The 12434-nt window shown below is 38.9% G+C and overlaps 1 protein-coding gene across 1 annotated transcript; it reads left to right on the top strand.

The window, feature by feature from the left end:
• Positions 1-6766: 6766 nt before the first annotated feature.
• LOC309671247 (uncharacterized protein) lies at positions 6767-12071 on the top strand (the record flags this gene model as incomplete). Its single annotated transcript, XM_082482453.1, has 5 exons — positions 6767-6834; positions 9204-9362; positions 10626-10646; positions 11257-11336; positions 11958-12071. Exons 1-5 carry the CDS (start codon positions 6789-6791, stop codon positions 12069-12071), a joined length of 420 nt encoding a protein of 139 aa, XP_082338579.1. The 5' UTR covers positions 6767-6788.
• Between the last annotated feature and the right edge of the window lie 363 nt (positions 12072-12434).

Here is a 12434-nt window from a genome sequence, read left to right as displayed (position 1 = left end):
AAATGTGTGGTCAATAGATCAAGGGAACTAAAACACAAGGGGCTCAATGTTATTCTCCGTTACAAAATGCAGAGAGGATGAAGCATTTTATGGTTCCTGAGTGAAATGCTCATATGTGAAAAAATAAATAGCTGACAGTCTCTCACTTCAGCAACTTGTATATGGTGCTGAATTCAAACTACTACCTGCACTCTGTGAATGAAGAACTATGCCACTGTAAAACAAACATGGAAGCACGAAAATGAGAGCTGTTGCTACAGGAGGCAAACTTTCATCTGGTTTAGGGGTTAGTTTTTCACCAGGCATGGGAAAGATCCTTCCTCAATAAATGGGATCATTTTGTGGAATACCTTCAAGGGAATTTAATTCAATATACAGATCAGTCTCCTCTGTTCCTGTAGGCGTTATGGGGAATCCATAGTTTTGGCAGGAAGGAGAAACAGGACGGACCTAAATGAAACTAAAAACGCTTTGAGACAGAAATTCTGCCTTATACGTGTCTGCAGTTTCTAGTAGAGAGAGGATGGTTTCTTCAGATTAAACAACATTTGGTGCCCTAGTACAGACAGCTGGGGCAACGAGTTAATGTAAGAGGCCAGCGTGTTACTTTTCATTGAGAAGGCAAAGCTAATAAGATGAATTTTTAAGTTCTCCAAATACGAGGTGGAAGACAGCAGTGGTTTCTGCTTGCTGTCTACAATACTGAGACTTCTTGTGTGGTGTCAGTAGTTCTGCCAAGGTAAGCAGGAAGAGGAATGAACTACTTACCTCCACTTCCCATATCCGCTAGGCGCTGCATCAATTTTCAGGAGACAACCTACCAGTAAATAGCTGCAGATCGAACTATGCAAAACTTTTTCCACATGTGACAACCATGTATACCACTGAAGTTCAAGAAGTCCGCTCCGTTCAGTTTTCTCAGTTGAGGGTGATAGCCCTGTGCAACAAGAGCACTGTAGGAGTCAGCGACAAATGGCAACTAGCTCCATGAAAACCTGCGGAAGAGGGATCCTGGCAGCTCGTTCCTCAGGGGAATAAGCCCTGCTTCCTCAGTGGAAGAGTTTTGTGGAAAATTCAGCAGGGAGCTGGAGCTCTTCCTTAGCCTTGCCTGGAAAAAGAACTGTCAGTGTGGGTGTACATGTATATATGTATAAGGACCAGAAAAGAGACCCGTAGACTACAATGTGTATGACTTAATCTGCAGCAGCAATGATTTGCAGTTATCTTATAGGAAATACCTTGTTACAAAGGTCTGTTTGCTTAGGAGGTATGCCACTTATTATTTTATAAATAAATAGAAGCTGTCTTGCAAGTAGATCATTAAATGTAATACGGTTTCTAATTTGATGGTTATTATTTTTCCCCATCATAATTTTCTGTTCATACCAACCTGGTACTTTGTATCATTCGCAGCTCTCAGCTACATACATTAGTGTAGACATGAAAATCAGTGTCTGTGACACATGTTGCAAAACCTGCTATTTGCAATGGTGTGGTAACTTGAGAAGTTTCTAAATATATGGAGGGTTCTGCGCTATTGAAAATAGTAACAATCAAATTCTGTTAGTAGAACTTAACCTGCTATGTAGGGTGCAAAGCAGTGCTGGTAACGCTGAGTCATGTGAGTGCTTCCTCGTGATTTTTTTTTTTTACATTAACATTAAGAGGTCTGCTTAGAAGATGGAAAAAATCACACATTGATTTGTTTAGACATAACATAGCATTACCATGAGGTGCAGAAGCAAATAAGAGAGTTTTTTTCAACTTACAACTTGGACTTTCCTGTTGGCAATATTAGTCTGCAAAAATCCAAAATTTTAGAACTTCAGGCCTTATGTTTTTTAAATGCTGTAACAAGCTGTTTTATCATCACGTGACACTGATGACACTGGAAAAACATTTAACTCTTCAGACATTTTGCACGTTACTCCAAAAGGATAATTTCATAATATTCTCCAGTACTTGTTGCCAAGTTTATTTATTACCAAAGACAGGTGATTTTTTACAGCATGTAGAAGCCAGCTTCTTTATGCACAAATTTGAAGACAAGCTTTCTCTCCCACAGAGCTAGAAGTTTTCAGTTTATGTTAAATGGAATTACTTCTATAGGCTAACAGGCTGTAGAAAGAGAAGGGGCAACTCTTATAGTAGTAAGATACTATGCTTTGTTGCTTTTTGTTCTTCATACTTGGTGGGACTCTTACCTTTTACAGTTCAGTTCCTCAGGGACAGTAGCTAATGCAACTCCACTGGTGCTGATGACCGATCATTTCCTCCAGGGCAGGATTGCACGTGCTGGCAATTCGATAACTCTTTGTTACTGATGATCAATGTACTTACATGAAGAGTTGTTAAGTGTACCAATTTAAGTTCTTCCTTGCATTACCTTAGCTCAATTATACATTCACCTAGTCATCTTCATCTACCTGAACCTCAGGGTGCTGAGACTTTGCTGCCACCATGAATGTGGTTTGTTTTCTCGGCTAATTATTTCTCTGTTGCTTGTATCTATATTTGCTGTCACTTCAGGAATCTCTCGGTGCCTACATTTGGATGTGTAAGGACAAGAAAATTACTGCAAATGCGAATATGGAATTGAGAAGGATTGAAGAAGGGTTCCAGATACTTGGACTACTTACTAGGGAGAAGTGGGGCTGACAAAATGCTTCTTAATTTTTCAGTTTCAACAAAGTTGTTTACAGGTGGCTTTCTGAATTTTCTCCCTCACTTCCACGTTGTTTCTTAAATCACTGTTGTTTGTCATACAGTGCATTTGTTGCTCCTGTGGCACTTTTTAAAATTAGAAGAGCGGATTCACTCTGGCATTCTTGCTAGCAATGGCAATGACAGAAATGCAAGATACGGCAACCAGAGTAGAGAGATTCACAGGCATGAAGATTACAAGCATTCTATGGAGAATATGGGCTCTAAGAGAGATGGAGAAGGATCGAGATCATGAAATCGCACTAGAAGCAAAATTCATCTGTTCTTCAGCAGTCAATAACCAGTCAATGACAATTCCACTGACACCTTGGCTGTAGATTTTCTGTGGGGGAGCTCTGTATATGATGCCACTTTCAGGGGAAACTTGCATTCCCTGCAAGGGAGAAAGGAAAATACATGAACAGTCTGTGTCTCAGTACTTCATCTCTGCATTTGAGAACAGAATGACAATTGAATCTGAACTGACTGGTGTGGGATCGGGCCAAATAAGTCCTAAACACTTACTCAGGCAGATGTGCTTGAATCCAGATGTCTATAGACTATGTGTCTGGTACATAGAGTCAGAGATATGAGGTTCAAGCATTTCTCAAGTAAGCATTGTTTCCTGGTCAAGCATCTGTACAGTGCCCACAGCATGGCAGTGCGCATTCTGGTAGACCATGTGGAATCATACGGTATCCATCAAGTATATTTTTAGACAGACAACCCATAATAACTACTGCTCACTTTTTTAATAAAAAAAAAGTCCATTGGTTTAATTATTGTTTTTATGATTTCTACTGAGAATAAATAAAATTTGGCATGCATGGCCAAATTCATATATAAGTAACCTCTACAAAACAAATCAATTCTATTTGATTTGCCATAGGTTTTGTGTCATGTTTGATTTCAGAGATACATGACTTCAGTTTAAGCACCTTACTTTGTTTTTGGAATGTGGAGTGCCACAAATGCAGCTTTACAATATTACTGGCACACAGATCCCAGGATTTCCAGGCTCACTTCAGCCTTGAGGTGACAAAGGGATGGAAAACTGGGAAATAGGTCTTCTCAGTTAAAACTTCTAACCTTGTTTCTTGCATATAATACACCTGGGAACTCTAAATGTCCTGGCTGCGGGGCTGCTTATCATCAGGCTGCTTATGAGCCTGACTTCTGTGCGTTCTTGTGTCCAAAAGAATCCACGTCTGTCTGTCGTGAAGTGGCAAACTCTGGGAGCACAGCTTTCGAGGCAGGCAGAAGTTGAATGGTTTTCTGTCAGAGATTTATCACAACTGAACCATTCCCCAAACTATTTCAAAATCAAAACATTCTTAAAAAAATAGATTATAGGGTTTTTTTCCCAAGCAATTCTAATAGGAGCAAACAAAGCAAACCTCAAAACTTAGGAGAGGAGCTAATGGGGAAAGGACCTATACCTTTGGCATAACATCTAATTGGTTGCTGCAAAGTATGAGGAGAAATGGTGGAGATAGAGTAGCCACCAACTATATGATTACCTGGTCATCTAACTGGCACTGTTTATTAGAAATTAAACTTCCCAAAGTCAGTGTGTAAGAGAAAGTAGTTAGAAAAAACATACATAGAATACACATATGTATATATCTTTTCCCCTCTTTTGTAACACTGTGTAGAATTTTCATCATTCAGCAGTGTAGGTGATCTAATAGACATGATGTTTATTGGATATGAATTTGGCACAAGGCACAGTGATCCTAAAGCATTAAATGTATTTCTCCTTTAAACTTCTGATCTCTGTAAAGAGATGGAAGCATCGCTCCTATATATGCTACTTCGCCACAGTCCTTCCTTCTGAAAGTGCTTATGTGACAGGCAGTAATTCAGCAAAAGTCATGAAATAATAGGGATCAGTGCAGCCTGGTAAGTCAGGTTGCCTAGATGAGGAGCTTCTCCTAAAGAAGAGGCCTGGGGTTTTTGGTACCATTTTTTAAAGAGTACGTTGGAAAGAGATTTTGTCAGTACTGAGACATTTTTGTCAGGGAACAGTGGGCTTGAGGGTTTTATACTTTAAGCCAGAGGAAACAGAAGCACCGTCAATACAGAGCTGACCTTTACGGGTTACGGAGCTCCTCTGTGGTCCAAGGAAGCTTTCGGTTATGTTTAGTTGCAAAAGAGCATCCTACATGTTTTATATACCCTCTTCCTCTCCTGTGGAGATCATTCATGATTTGTACCTTCATGATTTGTACCTTCATTCATGATTTGTACCTTCTCCCTGCCCAGTGTTTAGAAGCGAGTGTCTGAAGGTAGAAAAGGTAGGCAGAATGGACAGCTTTTAGACAAGGGAACTAGACACTTGGGCTCCAGGCAGAAGAGGTCAGTCTTTCCTAGGATCCATCCAAACTGGTGGACAGGCTTTGGTACTTCTTTCTGAAGTCACAATGCCATTTTAGGGCTCTCCCTCTGAATCGCCTCTTTCCACCGGCTGTAGAAGGGGCTGTGGTTCTCCACCTCTGTAGCGAATTTGCATGGATATTTTTTTGGTATTCACAGGAGGTGCTGGAAGATATTAATTTCTTACTCCAGTAAAAATGTTCATAAGGTATTATTAGAAGGGACAGAACACAGAATTGTAGTTGGAGATATTCTTCAAACAAAGTCTGGGAAGAAAACGTCTGTTACACGACAATTTGGGAGCAGTCTTTGAAAGCAAAAGGATGCAGAATGAAAGTAGGTTCGTGTGCTGGTTAGCAATAGACTTGTAAGGCAGAAAACTGTTCCAGCGTTTCTTACCACAAAGGTCTGCTATGACCTGATAAAGGAATGTTCAGAAGAAAAGATAAGGATGTGTGCACTGAAAAAAAAAAAAAAAGAAGCTGTCAGTGTAACATTGTTTCAAGCATTATGCTGTCTTGTGGAATGGTGATGTCTATGCAAATGCTTGTTGCTACTGTCTGCTTGGTTTTAGTGCCATTTGTCAATTTATACATAGAGAGAGAGACTGTAAACAGTTGTGGGGGGGGTTGTTAATATGTTATGAGACAGCAAGTTGTCACTCCTGAAAGTCTAACTGGGGTGGAGGTTCACGGCTGAGGAACGTCCAGGAAAAGCCTACTACCAATGAGTTGTAGTACAGTGCGTGAGCCCATGGGGACACGAGTATTCCATGTTGTGCTATTGTGTACTTTGAAAAAAATAGTCTCAGCAGAGAAAGAGGGTTGAGATTTTTGAAAGCAGGATGATAGTTTGCCAAGCAAACTCCTTTTATGTGATAAATTTATTTCCTTTTTATTCAAATTATCAATAGTTAATTCAGCGTCATCTGTGATATACCCTCAGATGAAGTACATACCTGTGTCAGACCACCTGCAACATTGACCAGCAATTTTGAGATCCACTTTGGAAGCAGCTATGGATGGCATAATACTGTTTCTTTAAATGATCCTAAATAACTAGGTATGTGACTAATCATTACACTTCACAGGCTGGCAATATTTTTGCTTTGAATACTTATTTTTATGGTGCACTGAATATTTAAGAATCTATTATGATCTGTGACTAATGCAAAAGAAAATGGTTGTCTTTTGTGATCAAGAGGCATTTCACTTCCACATGTCCAGGCTTTTCCGCCTGTGAAAGGATACGTTTTCCATGTTCACAGAGAGCTTTGAGATCTACAGAAAGTCACTCTGTAGGTGTGACATAGGAGAATATCCTCATCCCAACTAGAGTATTTCAATAAATGCGCAGTTCAGAACTTGTTTTAGCTATGAATAAAACTTGTCATTTTGCTGCTGGTTTTGTAAATTTTGTGCTCCCTGCACGCTTCACTTGGTAGTAAGTAAATTCTTTTCAGTACATCCAATGCTCCTGGAGTTACACAGCCTCTGTGGCATCTAAGCCCTTGTAACAGCTGTTTTAGGGAACAGCCTGATTCAGCCAGTAAGCAGCTCAGAACTGATAAGTGCAGCAGGGTGAGGCTTTTGAGGTCTGTTGCCTCAGGGGGTAATAACCACAGCTGCTTTGCTGTGGGGACAGGGACCTGGGGATTTGGGGGGTTCATTTCTGCTGGTTTTGCCCTTTTCCAGATACAAAAGGCAAAAATGAAGATGTGTAAGGCGATACCTATGTTCATTCTGTTGTTTACAGGTGAGTGAATGTTTCTTTATATTTGTTTTCTCAGCTATTACTTTCTCTTTAACACTTGTAATTACTTTTTGAAGCTATTCTTAAGTATATTCTAAATGTTAATTCATCTGACTTACCTATAAATCACTGTGCAATAATCGAAGGTGTTTTCTCTATGCATTGTTATACTGTACCACATGAATGATTACTTTAGTTACATCTCTATCAGTAAGATATAACTCACTTTAAAGACATACAATTATTTTGCCATACAAATATCTATAGCAGACCTAATAACAAAACTTCCAGAATAAGTTAGGTTGTTGTATTTAAAAAAAAAAAAACAACCCTGCAGATACGAAGACACACATGCCAATAAAAGGTAAGACTTCTTGCAGCATTAATCATCGCAGATTCATTAACGAATGACAAAAATAAATGATAATATCAATGATGATCAATATTCTGATAATCAATAGTAGAACTAAAGAGGGAGAACATACAGCCTGTCCTGCTCTTTTTTTTTTTTGTCAGCAAGCTAGTTACAGGTGCATTGGCAGTATCTCAGTGATGCTGCAAAGAACACAAAACACTGAATTTCAGGCCATTTAACAATTAGCACCAGGTCTTCCTAATCATTTCACAAAGACATTATAAATTTACTGAGTAGAAGTGAGAAGGTGTGGTATCTCACTCCGCAGGTTTCATGAACTTCTTCCCGTTTGCATTATTAGGACTGGCAGGACCCCTACCTCTTATCCTTCCTGTTTAATGAAAGTGTTCATGTTTAATACTCAGAATTTGTGACTGGCTATAACAGAGAGGCTTTATATAATATGTGTCTAATATTAGATGATAATGAAATGATTTTATATTTAGCAGTTAGAATTTGTGACCGATTGTATCGGTTTCATAAGTTTGCACTACAGCATTATTTCCTTGTGAAGAAGACAAAAATAGGCTTAGGTTAGTGTGAAGACATAAGGCACTTTTCTTTTTTTCACCTCTGTCCCATTGAAGAGGGAGAATTTAGGAAGGTGCTAAGAGGTGGAGGGTGCTGGCTAATGAACCTTCTTATCACGAACCTACACGTGCTCTCAGGAGCACAAGCCTGGGTGAGAACTTATGCTATCCCTCTTCAAAGGAGTTCATGGCGATATGTCTATCATCAGGCCCCCTCTGTAGAGCTGTGGTCTGTTTGGCAGGGTCCTATGAGAGCTTCAAAATAACGGAGCAAGTTTTTCTCCTAAACAGTGAGCAACTTAAGCCCATTGTTAACAAGCACAGCATGTTTTCAGAGAGAGAGAGGCAGCATCTGCCTGCAAGTACTGTTCGTTTTTGTTGCAACATCATGAGTGCATCTGTTTTCTCCCTTCCAGAGAAGCTGTGGCTGTTATGTCTGGAGATGCTATAATTTTTTTTATATATATATAATTTTATAGATAACGAGATCTCAGGGGAGACCAGAATTATGTAAGATGTTTGATGGTGTTAATTTTTCTTTAACTTGTATGTCTAAGAATTTCATATGGCACAGCGTTGTGCCCCCTGTGCTGTTTCAGGGTCAGTTACTTCCCATGTGGAACCTCCTGGCACTTCACTCGCTAAATTTGCTTCCTTAGAAGAGGTTTTGGTTTGGTTTTCATGTCGCAACCGAGACTGTGCAAGAAAGCATCTGCTTAATGCTCCAATAACTTAACAAAGGGTATAGTTTTCCTCTCTTCCTGTCATTTAGAAAAAGTTCAGGAAAAGTATCTTTCACACCTCTCCAAATCGTTTTAATTAACTTGCAGTTGAAGTTGAGGAGGAATGTGAAAGAAAGCGTGCTTTAATTAACAAATGAAAACACCCTAATGAGTGTCATCATCTGTGTTAATGTGATTGCTTCCCGTTTGAGAAGCCCATAGGGCCAGAGGAAATGTGAGAGTGAGGGTCAGTATCAGTAAATATCCCAGGTGAGTTTAGCTGCCGTATCTTATTAAGCCCTGTCAAAGCAAATGAAAATGGTTTTGCTAATTTTCAGAGTCCCCAAATCTAGTAAATGCTGTAGCTCTGCTATTATTCCTTTATGGATTTTATTTTTTTACTCCAAAGCAAGGAAACAATCTCTGAGAAGAATATCGATGAATTTTTTTTTTTTTTAAGCGGTGTAAATTACAGTCCTGTTTTTTCAAAACTTTTTCTGAGAAATGTCTTAACAATTTCAACTGAAATGCTCATACAGAGAAGTCAGATGGAGGGAAGCATTCCAAATGTAAAACCGCAGGCAAGATTGTCCAAGTTATGAGCATTTGAAAGCAGGATTTTATAACTGCAATTGTCAAACAACCTTAATAATAAATGGTATGGCATACTCCCACAATAATATTTGCATTTTTTTTTAATTTTAGGATATCTTTGTAACAATATGAATGTAGCTGCAGAAACCACACCATCGCATAGTTTCGCACCTGCAGAAACCACACCATCGCATAGTTTCGCACCTGCTTCCAAAGTCACACAAGCTCCTGAATCAGAAACACCACCACATGGGAGTGATCGTGTTCCAGGTCTGTTTTTTAATTTGTTGCTTCCTCCAAATCCTGGGTTGGTTCTTCCCTCAGTGTGAACAGCCAAGTCTTGCAAATACACTGTTCTGTTTTTCCCCTGTTGTTTTCCACCCAATGACTCTTTATGTCCAAAAGCCTTAAAAAAAAAAAAAAAAAAAAAAAAAAAATGTAAACCAATTTACCAGCACTGTAATCCTGTGACTGATTTAAACAGGTTTCCCCCTGTTTCTACAGAGCTGGAAGCTGAAGCACAAAGAATATTTCAGACATCTCAAATAACACAGCCTAAATGATTGTCTGTCAAGAAGCAGAAAATACGTTATTTAGTATAAAATGTCAAGCACTTTTCACAATTAGCAGATAGCTTGGTATCCTGTGCTAAAGGAAGAAAAGTGATGAAGAAGATAATAGCAGAAAAAGGCCCCATAGACCTACTAAGTGTCTTGACTTTTTTTCTGTGACACCCCTGTGTGCAGGATCACCAGCACCTGCCTCTGTGTGTCTGGAGTGATACCCTGCTCCTGCTGATCTTTCTGGAGGCTTTATGAAGGAACTGCTTTCACAAGCCCCATCTTTGCTCTTAGGATCACAGCAACCCGCTGCATCAGACTTTATAGGTACAGGCCAGGGCTTCAGAACACTAATGCTTTCTTAATGCCTACATTTGTGAGGCTGTGTGTTGTGCTGGTCTCTGAAGCAGCTGCTAGAGCAATGTTGCTAGCTGAAGAATCAAGAATTTTACCTGCCCTCTTTCTTCCTCGTGTCTTCTCTGTGCTTCTTATGCTGAGATGCTACTCAAGGCTCAGTGGAAGAAAGGCAAAAAGAAGGAGGAAATTTTTGGCGGCAAAAGTCTTACCTGCTTGCTTCCTTCTTCCTCGCTCAGCATAGCAGGATCTGAAGAAAGCTGCTGTTCTGACTTGGACTTACTTAGGCTAATTATAAATATATGTAAATGCGCAGCTCCCTAAATATATGAGCACGCTCCGGTACACAAAGCCTCGCTTGCCAAACAGGCAAAGCACATATGAAGAAGGGTAAACAGAAATCAGTGTACAAGTATGGTGACTGCAGGTACAGAGTAGTTAATAGCGTCCATCTATTATTTTGGCAGGAAATAATGAGTTAGCTTCCTTCTAACACTTGACTGTAAATTCAGTGCTTTGTAATTGCCTAAAAAAAGGTAGGGGAAACAGCTCTAGCTTCATTACACGTAGTTGTACAGTTTTCTCATGTTTCTAATTTTCATTCTTTTCCTTTTAACAGAAAGACATCTGTCAACTCTAGGTAGGTTGACGACTTTAATATATATATTTCTGCTTAAATAACTGTTTTTTCTTTACCTAAGTTTTGAACTTTTAGCTACTTTTACTGCAAGTGGTTATAGAAAACAGAAGCTATACGTGGACATGCTAACATTAGCCTGAAAAACTCTATTTTTAAAAATAGAGTATTAAAGACACTCCTTAATTGCATATCATGATATTTCTCTGGTGACTTGAATAATAAGAATATCACTCTACTAGACTAAACTGTAGTAATTTACTTTCTTATTACCATAATTGGTATTTGGAACTCTTTCTTTCAGTAAAATCTGCAGCAGCAATAATATTGTGAGCAGCAGTAACTGTTGGTATATTAAGACTGGAAATTAACGTAGCACATGCTTTGCACTGCCAAAAAATCATTGACTGTAATGAGCTGTAATATGTTTGGTTCATTTCTGTACAAATCGAGACTTGAATGAGATTTTTGTTTGTAGGAAAAATAAAGACCTAGATTTTTGTGTCACATAAACCTATTTTATGCTGCATAACTATTCACCAAAAATGTAGGTATTAATTTTTTCCTTTTCTTAATGGCTTAGTCATGGGCACCTTTCTTTTTGCTATTCTAGTGGCAGGAATCAGCATTTCTTTTGTGTTCCTTGCTATTCTTGTAATTACTGGTGTTTGGTGTGCACGGAAAAAATCAAAGGTAAGTCCAAGTTTTACCTTTGGTTATTTGTTTATGTATATTGTAGAATATGTAGCTTCCCAACTTTTCCCCTTTTCACTTGGATTTCTGGTGTTCATTTGCACTGTAGTTGCTTTTCCACTGGGATATTTTTTCCACTGGATGGCATTCTTAAAATTAGTCATCTTGTAATCAAGGTTTAATTTGCCTTAGCTGACCTCTTTTTCTGACTAGTACCTGCTCAGGTTTTAGAAGGAATGGTTCCTGGTTTGCAGTTTTATTCTCCCTTTAATGACAGCTTTTATCATTAAAGGTCCCGTATCAGAGGTGACAATTGAACAGTTCAAGTGAGTTTTATCTGTCGGAGTTACTTTGGATGCTATAAGTATTTTGCGACCACATACGTTAATATTGCTAAAAATTAAAATATTAGGTAACACATCTAGTAATAAGAATAAATGCAGTAACACGTACTATAATTTCAGGTATGCAAAAATAGTCTACTGTATTAATGAAACAAGTTAATATAAGGAAAAATATTGCAGAACTATTGCTAATCTTATATTGGCATTATTGATTTTGTATTTGTGTAGCTCAGATGCGTACTGCAGTGATAATAATATATTTGTATTTTTTGCACAGGGAAGTTCGGCTGAAATTAATTCTGTCCCCTCTGGTGAACCTGGAGTGTCCTTAAAAAGAATTTCAATACATGAGAACCAACACGAGTGGCCTCTTGAAAGTGCTTTACAATGACGGCGGGAGAACTGTTGCGTGACCCTTTGGTCTGTGCATCTGTATGGCAGAACCGCACATACCATGGGACTTCGAGTCAGTAATTTTCCCTTTTTCAGTGAGTGTTTCAAAGCACTCCAAAATAATTTGGAATGGCAGTTAACAAGAAAATCCCGTTACCAAAAGAATTTCGGTCAAAGCTCTTAAGTAAAGCATTAAAACTAGGGGAAACACGAAAACCAGGGAGGTTCTTAAATGCCACCTGACGTGGCATGTGTTGTCTGTAGCGTAACAAGAGAAGAGCCTCGAGCATTGCCTCTTTCCTCATCAATACCATAACTAAATCCAGTTCTGAGAACTGTGTGATACTAGGGACTCTGGGAA

Source organism: Vanellus vanellus (genome assembly GCF_965231255.1).
Source record: "Vanellus vanellus genome assembly, chromosome: 4".
In the NCBI taxonomy this organism is placed as follows: Eukaryota; Metazoa; Chordata; class Aves; order Charadriiformes; family Charadriidae; genus Vanellus; species Vanellus vanellus.
The sequence above is the reverse complement of the archived record's forward strand: the minus strand, read 5'-3'. Positions and strand labels throughout refer to the sequence as shown.